Source organism: Centrocercus urophasianus, unplaced genomic scaffold, assembly GCF_019232065.1.
Source record: "Centrocercus urophasianus isolate 14NV4802_14NV808 unplaced genomic scaffold, USGS_Curo_1.0 seq_16, whole genome shotgun sequence".
NCBI classification, from domain to species: domain Eukaryota; kingdom Metazoa; phylum Chordata; class Aves; order Galliformes; family Phasianidae; genus Centrocercus; species Centrocercus urophasianus.
Window position 1 is genome coordinate 17,557,353 of NW_024884711.1, and position 13,009 is coordinate 17,570,361.

The following is a 13,009-nucleotide window of genomic DNA, read 5'->3' on the forward strand; positions in this document are numbered from 1 at the left end:
GATTCTATGATTCTATGAACATACGTATCATGTGTAAAAAATCCTCTCACTTAAAAGGCAAGAAGGAAATTTATAGAATGGCTTAGAATCATAGAATGGCTTGGATTGCAAGATCATCTAATTCTAAATCTTTATGAACTGCTAGGGATCCCTAGTAGGGAGATAATTATTTTCTAAAATTTCAACCTTCATGTTTAAAAACTTCATAGAATCATAGAATAGCTCAAGTTGGAAAAGACCTTAAAGATAATAAAGTCCAACTGCACTGTAACAATGCTGCCCTGACTCTAACAACCTTCTGCTAAATCATGTCCCTGAGCACCACATCCAAACGGTTTTTAAACACATCCAGGAATGATGTCTCAACCACCTCCCTGGGAGCCTATTCCAGTGCTGAACAACCCTTTCTGTAAAGAAGTTTTTTCCTGATATCCAGCCTAAATCTCCCCTGATGCAACTTGTGGCCATTTCCTCTTGTCCTGTCACCAATGAGAAGAGACCAGCACCTTTTCAGATATTGGAAGAAAACAGTGAGGTCTCCCCTCAGCCTCCTCTTCCCCAGACTGAACAGCCCCAGTTCCTTCAGTCTCTCCTTGCAGGGCATATTCTCCAAGCCCTTCACAACCCTTGTTGCCCTTCTTTGGACCTGCTCCAGCACCTCAGTGTGCTTTCTGTACTGAGGTGCCCAAAACTGAACACAGTGCTTGAGGTGAGGCCTCACCAATGCCGAGTACAGGGCCAGGATGACTTCCCTAGTCCTGCTCACCACACCATTCCTGATACAAGCCTAAACTGCATTTTTCCTTGCTCTAGGTTGCTAATGCAATAAAAGCTTCACTGCCTCAGGGTGCCATGAAGTCTAGTAAAGAAGGTACAAAATGCATTCAGGTTGAAATTACACCTACTTCATCCAGGATATCAAGAAATGCTGTGACTAGTATGTCTATCCGAGGGCACAGATGGAAAAGACATGGTAAGAGGCACAATTTACAATGGTTTCTTAGTTTCTTACACCTGTTTAAAATAATATTGAGGGTTTTGTATTTATGCATTGTCATTGCTAATGAGAATGCCCTTAGTGAACTGACACTGTGCTTTTATTCCTAAAATTATATAATTTCTCTTAAACTTACATTATTAATGTGGGTCTGGAACAGTGTGAAGATGCTATATACTAGATGAAACATGTCACAGTTGGACATGGGTGCTATTCTGCTGATGATGGTAAGCAAGTGGCAGATAATTTGATAACTGGTAAATGAGAAACTTAGTGGATCAGAAAGTATATTCTCTTATTTCCTCAATCCTGTTTTTTTTCCTTTTAATGGAACACCTTTTTGTTAAATGCTGCTGTACAACGTTTTTGATTCTTTCAAGACACTTATGTTCCTGTTCTCTTCTGAAAAGTAGTGTATGGTACCTGAAGCAAAGCGAATGTTTAATAAATATGCTACAGTGCCTCATTTGTTTTAAGTTATCTAAATAAAAACAATGTTTAAGGCTAGAGGGGGTAAATTATTACTTTTGAGGTGAAGTAGCGTAAGGGCTTCAACAAAGTGAAGCACAGGTCAATGCTGAGGAGTAGAAAAAAATGGTGCTGAATATACTGCAAAAGGACAATCAATGTATTCCACTTTTTCTACCAGATTCAGGTGGGGGAAGAGCTGCTGAACCAGAGATCAAAACTTCCAGTGGCTTGCTGTGCTGTGTTTGTAATTCTGATGAAAGGGAGGAGTCAGTGTAGATAAGTGTTCTTTTAATAGGCTAAATAAAGACTTTAAAACAGTATCATGATGATTTCTATATGATGTGTGCTATAAGAACTTTTTTGTAGTATATATAAAGTTGTATGGGAACTGCTGAGTCACGGCCTGAACCTCTGATTGATCACCTGAGGCGAGCCATGAGTCAGCCAGAGGAGCACAGGTGAAGGCAATTCAGCTGTGCTGCTGGAAGGGGTGGAGCCTGGCTCCAGCCCTCCTAGACCTATTTAAGAGCTGACTGCCAGGGGGGATGGATCTCTTCTGGAGATCCCTCCTTCTGGTGTTTTGTGGTGAGTCCAACATAAGGGTAAGCCTTCCATTTATTCTCTCTTGTTATCATAGTCTACTTTGCCTTAACTCTCTTGTTTATTGTAATTGTAACAGCCTAATATTCTTTGATTATACAAAGGTTCAGTTCAAAAAATTATTGCATAGATCTGTGTTTAAAAAAAACCCAAACAAACAAAAACAACAGTGCACAACACGGGGATATTTCAGGTAGCTGTTGAAGATTATAAATATTCTGATAAAAGAGGGCTTAAAAATAACAAGAAAGATTTCTGAGCAGTGATGATACATGCTGGTGTGAGTTCCAGTAGTAAGCTTTTGAACGCGAGGAAGGGCAAAGGAAGTTACAATAGTTAAAGTTCTTTTCATTTCAATAAAATGCTTGATTTGTTAACTTAAACTGGTAGGCAAAGACGAGGAGCAGAACATTAGTGTCTTTGATATGAGTGTGGTTCAGTAGTAAGAGTGTAAGTCTTTTCTGAGATTTCAAGACTGCTAAGGAACATTTTAGCCTTTACTGTTTATTTTCCTTTCTTCCTGCTTAAAAGGAGGAGGAAATATTGACCTGGTGTCAGGATACTGTATAATAATGGCTTCTAAATGCAGACATGTCCTCTAAAGCTTGGCAGTTTTGCTGTCATTTTCAAGTGGTAAATGGGAACGCGGATCAGGGACACTGAGTGTTTATACACATTCAGAGGAATTGGAAGTATTAAAACAAAGTTTCCTTTGCTCTTGCATTTACAGAAGAAAATGAAATATAAAATTATCCTAATGGGAATCCAATTATTTTCAGCAAATACAAGAATGTGAAAGTTCTTACAACTATTTCTTCTTCGAGGGCCAATACTGAGAGAAAGTCAAGAACCAATGGTGGGACAAATGTTCACTGTAAGCGATAGCACTAAGGTGGAAGGGTAGTAAGAATATAAGTAGGATTTGTAGAAATGGGGTGAAGAGAGCAGGAAAAGATAAACAGTGATAATCTAGTTAGTATGACAGAAGTGAGAAGTAGTGAGTATTTGGGTCGAGGACTGAAGATCAAGGAACACCGAGGACTTCCACTAACAAACTCTTGTCATCATTCTGTTTGGGTTATTGAAAGAGCTTTGTATTGGTCTAGTGGTACAGGATGTAAAGAAGGACTGCATTTCTGACTGATCAGCAAAATCTTTTTGGTTTACATGGCAAGTGTTTCAAGTATGTAGCACTTGAGCTAGGCTGCTCCAAAACCTCATCAGAAAATTCTAAAACAGAACAAAAAACCCTGTTGTTTATGGCTGGAACAGAAGCATTTAAAATCAGAATGAAATATCTCCAATAAAATTCAGTGTCCCACAGTGCCCTATGAATGATGTGGAATAGATCTTCAGGGTAGGTGTACAGAAAGAATAACGAGGCTTGTGCTTACAGATGCTTTCTAGAATTAAAATGAATACAGGAGCTGGTAGAAATAGGCTGACAAACCTTGTACCTTCTGACCCACTGCTCTGCCACAGAGAGAAAGAATCAATTCAGAGATTTTACTTTTGTATTTCAATACAAAGTGAGTTACACAAATGGATTCAGAAGCTAGAGGAGGCAGCTGAGAGGCAGTTTCTTATGCATTACATGGGCCATGAGAACTCACAAAGCAAAATGTCCCCTGGGCTGCAAGGGCAGCAATTTTAAATCTGTCTATTGGTACAGAATAAAAAACAAAAGAATCTCAGCTGATCACATTTCTGATTGAGAAGCATGTGGGTTGTTTTTATTGTTATTTTATTAAAAATAACAGTTTATTTCTGAACTTCTGGGACACTGGATACTTAACAAGATTATAATTCTTGTTACTGAGAAGGACTTTTGTTTTCAAATCAAGTTGGTATCCTTGATTTGGGCTTCTGACAGAGATACTAAGTGCAAAAGTCTTTTGCAGAATGGATCCATTACTCATGAATAGGATTTAGAGCGAGTTGATATTAGCCACCACTTACTGACAGATTACTTGGAGCTACTGCATTGGGTTGGCTTGAGTTGAATCATACAGCTTAAAGGGAATTTGATCTAATGTTAGTTTTTCATGCCTTTGTGTTATTGTTTAAAAAAAAAAAAAAATTGGCATCCATGTTTCTATTCACAAGTAGAGGCAAAGCAGAGAAATTGTGCAGTTTATGTAACTTATAAACACTGAAATGTTATTTACAGAAGCTAGGGCAAAAAAAAGGCATCTGCTAGCAATGCTTTTCTTAGTAATCTAAATCTGAGATCTCTCCAACTTCCCCACAAAGAGCTGTTGGGAAAAACTTGTGTGCATGTAAGGCATGCTGTGATGGGACAGACTGAGTAAGTGGAGCTGAGCAGGTGACAGTAGGGTACGTAACAAAACCAAAGATGTTGACTAGAGAATAAAGTCAAGCTAATTTTTCTCACTGCAAGAATTGACTTTGAGATTGTGCACAAGGCATAGGAGATATATCAGTCTTTGAATCTCTGTGGAGAGAATTTCCCTTTATTTTATTTATTTTGAAACAGTATTACCTGAAATAATGACAGCTTTTTTGGGGAGGGGGTTCTGATTTTGGGAGAAAGGAGCTTGATACTCCTGTGAATAATTCAAGGTGCTGATGTTATTATGTAGGAAATGCAGCTTGAGCCTGTGATGGTTAAAACTGAGTTGCATTCCATGTGGGCAGTCTACTTATACAAGAGGTAAATGATAAAGGCAATTGTAGCAGTGAGGTGGACAATAGTTGAAATCATTTTTATTAGTCCTTAGCAGCTGGTAATTGTGAAATGCAAATGTTAAGGTTGGTTGTACTATTCAAACCTTCAGAAAGCATAACTCAAATGCATTTTCCTACAAATGCTACAGCATATATCTGTTAGCTTTCAAATCAGTGTAACTGTTCAGTTTTGTCTACAAGACTAGTTTTGCCAGTTTTATGCTAAGACCTATTTTTTTCAGTTCCTTACTGTAGTGGTGACAGCAGTGGGAATGCAGCAGCGATGGGGAGTGTTGATGCACAATAGGACACAATTGCATTTAGAGATGCACATCACTAAACCACAATAATTAATTATTGCTATTATCACCCAATGTGTGATGTAGAAAGTTCTTCCTCTTTTCTTCCAGTCTCTGCCATGCTGTGGACTTGGTGCATTCTGAATCTCCTTTCTCTAGAGCAGCTGTTTTGTTAATGCATTTCTGCTCGTAGTGGAGAAGGGACTGACTGCAGGCTCTGTTCTGCCCTCTCCTCAGCCTGGTTTCCCAGCTGTAAATGAAGTTTCCAGAATAGACTTGTGCACGTGGAGTTCAGTGGATCCTGGGAAGTAGCTCTGCTGGAGTAAGATGCCTCCAGTGGCACTGACAGGGGAAGAGGGAACCAGTTTGGAGACTTGCTGTAGGAGAGGCACAGCTACCCCAGCCCTGTGTAATGAGACCATTGGAGCCAATGAGTGGTGGTTTCCTCTCTTAATTTTCTGCTCATGTGTCTCTGGAAAAAGTGCTGTGTATAATGATATTCTAATATAGCTGCAGTTCACAGTGCTCAGTTGCAGCTGTTACTGTGTTACTGATAAAACAACTCTGTGGAAGGGATGACCTCTTAGAAGGAAGAAGAATTGCAACTTTTAATTCGTTTCTTGACAAATATTAGAAAATTAGTAGCTAATGACAGCAGCTAATAATTCCATTTCCATTGACTAGTGCAACTTGTTAAATTGACACTTCCACAAGTAGCTGACTAGTCAGTTAGAAAGAATCATGTTAACAAATGATGACAGGTAAAAGCAGGGATAGCTTCTTAACTGAGGGATGGTGATGTCCATCCCTGTCAGAATATCTTTCTTTGTCTGGGACTGACTTCTCTTCTGTGATGAATGCAGACAGCAGTGGCGTTAGCAGAGAGCCAAGGGCTGCAGCATGCTGCCTGGGAATGCACTGTGCCTGCACAGGGATCCTCAGGGTGGGAGCTGGGGGAGGGTCTCCTCCAGATCAAATAGTGTTTCAAAACTGAAATGTTGGATGTGGGACTTCCCAGTATGTGGGTGAAGGATGATCATTGGAAGATAGACTCGCACTATTTAAGAAGAGAACTTCATACTCACTAATACTGCTGATTAACAAGAGGTCAATGTGTGAACATCTGCTTTAATTCATAATGCTTTAATCATCTGTTTCTGTTGTTTTTTGTTCCATGTTTTGTTTCAGGCATCATTTTTGTCTTTTTTTTTTCCTTATCCATCTTTAATTCTAGAACAAGCAGAGAATGGTAATGATGCTACTGAAATGGGCAACTTTGTCATACCTGAAATTAGTGTCACAAATGTGTCTGGAGAGAAAACCGGGAATGGGGAAAAGAGCAGAGCACTAGCAGAGAATGATGCTCAGCATATACAGGGAGTACAGGAAACAGCTACAGACCCTAGAACTGACAGCAAATGCATGCCAGAAATCAGGAGGCAAAAATCTGTAAGAAAAATGATGGAGGATGGAATAAACTCATCTGGCAGAGTGCAGTTTTAGCACTTGTAGCTGCACTCTAAGGTACCACTGATTGAAAGGATCACTGCTGCATGTTTGAAGAATTGAAGTATGCAGTTAATATATTGCATGTGTAATAACACAAATGCATGTATTGCACACAGCTCTTGTCTGTGCCATGGACAATGACAACATACTTACAAGCAGATATTTTTGATCTGGAAACTGTACACTGTGAGACTCAACATTTCCTTGAATTTCCTAAACATATTTGTTGGATTTACAAAATCCAGTGATGAACATTATGAAGAATCGATCAAAAAGGAAGTGAAAATTGTCTCCCTGTATACCTAAAATATTCCAAATTCCACATGTGGTATACTGGAGGTTTCATGTTCCATTGTGCATGAGTTTCCAACTCATGCCATGAGGCCTATAGTGCAGAAGGTGACCTTTCAGTAATAATGCACTCCTGGGTTGCTGAATGAACAGCTGCCACACTGGGTTTTCTGGGCCGTTGATCACAGATCATTTATAATTACTGAGCTTTGCAAAAACTTGTATTGGAGCACTTGCTCAAAATGAGATTTGCACTTTTGTGTGGTATCTTCTAATCTATTTCTAATCTGCATGAATTAACAATGCTGCATTTTTATTTATTTATTTTTTTTTAATCAAAATCACTACAGAATGAAATTTTAGGCATGCTTTTTGATCTAGTTAATGCAGCATTATTTGCTGGCATTTTATATCCTAATGATTCTTGATTACAAAATGTAATAGGTAAGTTTTGGTCTTCCATTCTCTGTGCTGTTGCTTTATGGCTTCATGCTTGTAAATATCAAGGTCTAGTAATGCATAAAGTCAATAGATGTGAGAAAGGCAAATGTTAATTATTTTTTTCTTTTTTCTACCACACAGGAAATACAGATTTAGGAATTGAAGAAGAACTGATAGAAGTATCTGAAACTGATGAAGGGTTTTACTCTAGGGCTGCTTCTAGCACAAGTCAGTCTGCTTTATCTAATAGCAGCAACACGAGCAGTAAGAACCTTTTAGGGAAGAGCCAACGAAGATCTGGAGGAAGCAAAGCTGCAGGAAGAGAAAAAGAAGGAGAAACCTGTAGAGAACACTTGTCACGAAAGCAAACTCAGAGAGCCCTGAGTGAGAACCTAGAGCTTGTCTCTTTGAAGAGACTGACACTGACAACAAGCCAGTCCCTGCCTAAGCCTGGTAGCCATAGTTTGGCCAGAACTACCACGACTGTGTTTAGTAAATCCTTTGAACAGGTCAGTGGTGTCACAGTTGTGAATAATCGTGGAGGCGTATCTGGTACAGAGGCAAACAGGTTCTCAGCTTGCAGTCTCCAGGAGGAAAAACTTATCTATGGAACGGAAAGAACAGACCTCCCAGCATTAAGCAAACAACCTAATCAACAGCGACCTCCTAGTATTAGCATAACTTTGTCAACAGATTGATATCATTACATTGGCAAAATGAAATATGGGGTTTTATGCAGATATTGGTACTGTACCTTAAGCTCCTAGTATGTCCTGTGTTACTTTCTTAAATCTCAAACCTGTAAATTCTTATTCTGCTCACGTTTGACAGTAGTGGTAAATAGAGTTCTAATTATTCTGCGTCAGCTTCTAATAGGTTGGAAAGTTCCTCTCTGACATCCTGCATTTATCCTCCAATTCTTTATGACTTCATGCAGTTTGCATCTTTACCAAATTAACAAATATTGTTTTAGCTACTGACCAAGATGTCTGGCTTTTTACAGATGCACTATGTAGGGACAGAGAGATCCTCTATCCCAGATTCTACTACTCACTACTACTTAGCATACATAAAACTGCAAGTATCTCTTTTAAGAGGAGCCTTGCAGCATGAGTATAACATTTTGGAATGGCACTGTAAGAATATAAGTGCTCTTCTGTGAGTTATGAGGAAGGTATACTTACATGTGAGGTTAAAACTAGAAGCATCAGTTAGTGTTTGATGTTATGGTGGTTTTTGTCAGTATACACTGCAGTGTTCATATTTCTGTACGCCTACAAGTATCTGAGGTAAAGATGCATTTTGTTTTATATATGAATCTTTGAAACTGGGCCAAATGTCACGTGGTAGCAGTACTTGTGGATGGCAGTTCTTATCACCGACTCTAATAGTCACTTTTCAGACAAGTGTGACTGACTCTATTCCTTTCAGTTTCTCAAATGTTGGGCACAAAACTTCTCATGGAAAAGTTGCTGTCACTGGTATTTGCATTATTTATGAGGAGGAAGCGATGTGCTTATGTAGAGGTATCGTGTGGAAAATAAGGTATGAACCCTTTGCACTGAACCAAACAATTCAGGAGTGTAACTGCATTTACCGTGAACTTGTTACTTGAGACTAATAGTACCAAAGGATGTGTACTTTCAGAAACTTGCAAGCACAAAGGGAAATTACAATGTAAATATAACTAGCAATGTAACTGCTAGTGTTTTGTATCTGTTATTTTTCTAGTTAGAAATCGTTGAAGTGTAACACGTTCTAAGTTACCTGACCTGTGTGGTGACCTTGTTTGATACCAATTTTTATAAGCTTCAGGCTTTAATTAAAAACAAACATTAAAATGGTTTACGTGGAAATTTGGAGAAGCAAAAAATCAGTGGCAGTGATGATCTGATAGACAGCAAATCCTGGTGCGTGGTGTGGAATCGGGGTGAGGATCTAATGGCTGCTAATTCCCAGCAGTCCTGATTTCTGCAGCTAGTGATCCTTTGTGTCAAGGACGTAGAAAGACCTCGGAACAGACCCGAGCACTAACATTAACGTTCTGGTAGACTTTCTGATCTGCCTAGAGATGAATGTCTGTGTCCCTTTTTAACTTAAACTGAAGCACAAGTAACATTTAAGCAGCTAATGTTATTCAGGTTTGTAGTTGATTAATTAAGAGATGAGAAGACGTAACTGATAGGCGGTTAGTCGTATCATTCTACTTCTAAGACAGCAAACTTGTCGTGCACATTTCATAATATTCCTTCAACTTGTTGAAGTAGCTGCAGCAGTCCATGGGTGTTTGTCTTCAGCTGAGTCTGAGTGTAAATGAATGTACCATGCTTTCTCATGTTCTTCAGTTGGTTGAATGACACTGTTTTGTTTTTGCATTGTAGTATTTCACCTTCTCACAGTGAAATGTCTTTTGAATTGTACATGAAAATTTACATTCCTATTGTACAAACTATCAACTTGTTTAGTGTTTAATACTTTGGCCAGTAAAATAAACTGGTAGTTTTTGAAATTATATGCTTTTGTAAGTACTTCATACAGCAGAAAATTTGCCTGTATTGTTACTGTTTGTTTTTTTTTTTTAATTATTATTAGACTTTGTTGAAATACACATTTGATACTAATGTGTTTGTTTCACATTGACCAGCATGTCTGGACTAACATAAGTAACAATAGAGCGAGGCAATAGAAGGGTTTTTCAGGCAGCTGGAGAACTGCAAGCACATACTGAATGTAGAGTTCTTCCTTTCCTTGACATTTGTGTTGGATATGATGAAAAATAACCTGCAGAACTCCCAGCTGCCACCTGACTTCCTCTTGTGGGGTTGTGCTTAACAATATCATGGAAACACAGTAATTAAAATTGAAATAAAAATGAGAATAGGTAGATAAAATTGCAATTGGCAAATGTGACTGCACTGATTATGAGTTAGCACTGAGGAACTAGAACTACCATGTAATTCTCTTGGTTTGGATTCATTTAATTCATGGACTGTGTCAGAGTAGATAGTGTTTCAAACCAGGTGTTTATGTCAAAGGCATCCCTTATATTTGGGAGATGTAGCCACCTCAGCTGCAAGTCATGCCAGTCCTGAAGCATCTAAAATGCCATCGAGTGTAGATACATAACATGACTGGGATGCTGTGAAGTCAATAGAGTTAGTTTATCCTTTTATTTTATACAAATAATGATTCTAGTTGTGGTCTCACTTGAACCTGAAACAGAAACTCATGTTGGTACGAACAGGATTACATCGAGTCTTCATGTTTCCTTTAGGAAGTGAAGGGAAATTTTCTTGGTACCAGAGCCTGCTGCTTCCACGCGTGTGTGTCCTTGTAAGTACGTATGCTTAAGTCTCTGGGGTGACACAGGCAATAAGCATGTCTTAGTGAACAGTCATCACTCCTTGATGCTGACAGAGACTCAACAATTTCTTTACTAATGAAAATAATATAACTTCCAGCTGTGCTGCTTTCTTCAAAAATATGCAAAAATGCAGTGGGGGAAGGAAGGCAGAACTATTTATTGTCTGAATGTCTGCAGTGTGTTCCAGAAGATGTGCTGCACTGCTTCCAACGCAGAATTGAAGGGAAGGTGGGGCCAGAAACAAAGCTATTAATTCTTTCTTGTTACTTCTGAAATATTGAAAGCCTCAGGTTTTTTTAGCATTATCTGATCATTTTAGACTGAAAGTATACTAAACAAGCAGGGTTTTTTCTTTTTTTTTCTTTTTTCTTTCTTTTTTTTTTTTAATATATATGTATATACTAAAGAAGCAGTTTTTTCCTATTTTCTGGCTATTCTATCGTTTCATATTGTAGTCTACCCTGTAGTAGGTAGTTCTGATGAATGCACTCCAAATGTCACACATAGTTGCAACATTCTGCAGGGAAAAAATGTTATGTGGGAGTGAATCATCTCCAATTATAATGACAGAAGTTGCTGAATGCTGACATTTACAACTGACCTCATTGTTTTGAATCAGAGGAAACTGTTGCCAATGACAACTTTGAACAGCAACATTTTCAAAACTCTTAAAAGCTGAGTAGAATTGTTTTTGTTTAGAAAATCTATAGCATTTGTGCAAAAATTGTATGGCCTCCAACCACTTGATCTAGAACTGCAGTGGGTTTTCTAAAGGGAGTGAAATGCCACTGAATTGTCTTGAATACCCGATGGATTTGAGGAGTACAAAAATACAGCACTTTTTGCCACCCTTCTGAGTAGGTCTGTGGTCTATGAGGATTTTAGAAATTTCTAAGTGAATTATTTGACAACTTTTCTCAGTGTTTGAGGCTTACATTGCTGCATGTATATGTGTGTATAATTCTGTTTAATTCTGTAATTCTAAAACAGCAAACTAGATGTGCACACTTCACAGTGTCTGCTGAAACCAGCAGGATGACTGCAGCTGGATGCTTCTTCACCTGAGGGTCTGAGTCTGAATGTGCCACACTTCCTCAGTTTTTGGTTTGCTGAGTGATGTTTTGCTTTAGCAATTTTTAGTAAAGGTTTTAACCTTACAGTGTTTTCTGAATTGTACAAGAAAATTTACATTCCTATTGTAACTAAAGGCTTGTTTTGTTTAGTGTTTAATACTTTGGCCAGTAAAATAAACTGGTGGATTTTGAAGTTGGTGCTTTCATAAGCAAGAAAAGTCGCCTTTCTGTTTCTACAGGCTTTGTTGAAGTACGCTGTGACATATTCAGCTTTTTCATTACATGTGTGTAGAAGCCCTGGTAAGGTTGCCTTCCTTACTTTCGACGTGCCAAACAGCTGTCCTGCACACAGCATGGGCTCTATGAAAGCAGGCGAGTCACCCAGCCCAACCCACCTGGCTGAGGAGTGCTGCCCCTCAGGTGCCTGCAAGCAGGTGAGTTGTAGCCAGAAACGTGGCCATCCTTGTCACTGATGCGGTGCTGTTTGGGCAGCTCTGTGATAACCTTAATACAGCAGCATTTTGATACACGACTGCTCTATATCTTCATTAGATCTTCTATTCAGCTGTTCTCACTATTTCTGTGTTTGAAGCGCCAGCAATCCTGGAGGTCAGTTGTACCAAGTCTCTTGGGAATGATATGTTTGTAAAACTCCGGAAGTAGTGTGGTGGTTTTTGTGCTGCTCAGCCAGAAATCGTATCACTTCTCCAGCTTTGACAGAACAGAAGTAGTGCTTAGGTTCCTTTTTCAGAAAAACCACAGCATGGCTGAGGCTGGAGATCATCTCATCCACCTCCTTTGCCTCGAGCTTAAAGCCACATGCAGTTTGGTTCTGTGCTCACTGCCCCTTGCGCTGCCCCTGGGCACTGCATGAAGACTGGATTTCCTAGCCCTACCTGTGCATGCTCAGAGTCTCTCTGTAATCCTCCTTGGTCTCCTGCTTCCACCTCTTGTGTGCTTGCTTTTCATAGGTAAGTAGAACTGAGAGCCCCATGTCTGTGCATGCAGGCCTGCTGGCTCTGCTTGACTTCCAGTGTGTTGGGATGGGCCAGTTTGTGAGCCTGGGGGAGCCCCCAGCTGTGCTGGGTCCCACTGCCCTTCAGGATGGCCTCCCTGTCTCCCAACAGACAAGGTGTGTTTGCAGGTGAGGGGTTGCATTTTGTACAAAGTTCCTTAACCTACCATTACAAATGTGGTCTCCGGTGCAACGCTGTGGAGGAACCTGCGTGAACGGAAGAGCTTGTCTAAATAGCAGCTGTGAGAATCTTATGTTTTG

General features: G+C 39.4%; 1 protein-coding gene across 6 annotated transcripts in view; it reads left to right on the forward strand.

Moving 5' to 3' along the window:
- FAM126A (family with sequence similarity 126 member A) overlaps positions 1-9,808 on the forward strand; it is a 36,514-nt gene extending 26,706 nt beyond the window's left edge. For 3 of the 6 annotated variants that reach the window (XM_042816609.1, XM_042816610.1, XM_042816611.1), the window contains exons 10-12: positions 814-973; positions 6,290-6,304; positions 7,438-9,808. In XM_042816609.1, the coding sequence (XP_042672543.1) occupies positions 814-973; positions 6,290-6,304; positions 7,438-7,994 (732 nt within the window). In that variant the 3' untranslated portion in view covers positions 7,995-9,808. Of the gene's footprint in view, positions 1-813; positions 974-6,289; positions 6,580-7,437 lie in introns of all 6 variants that reach the window. The other 3 variants (XM_042816613.1, XM_042816614.1, XM_042816612.1) reach the window with 3 other exon arrangements.
- The last annotated feature ends 3,201 nt before the right edge of the window (positions 9,809-13,009 follow it).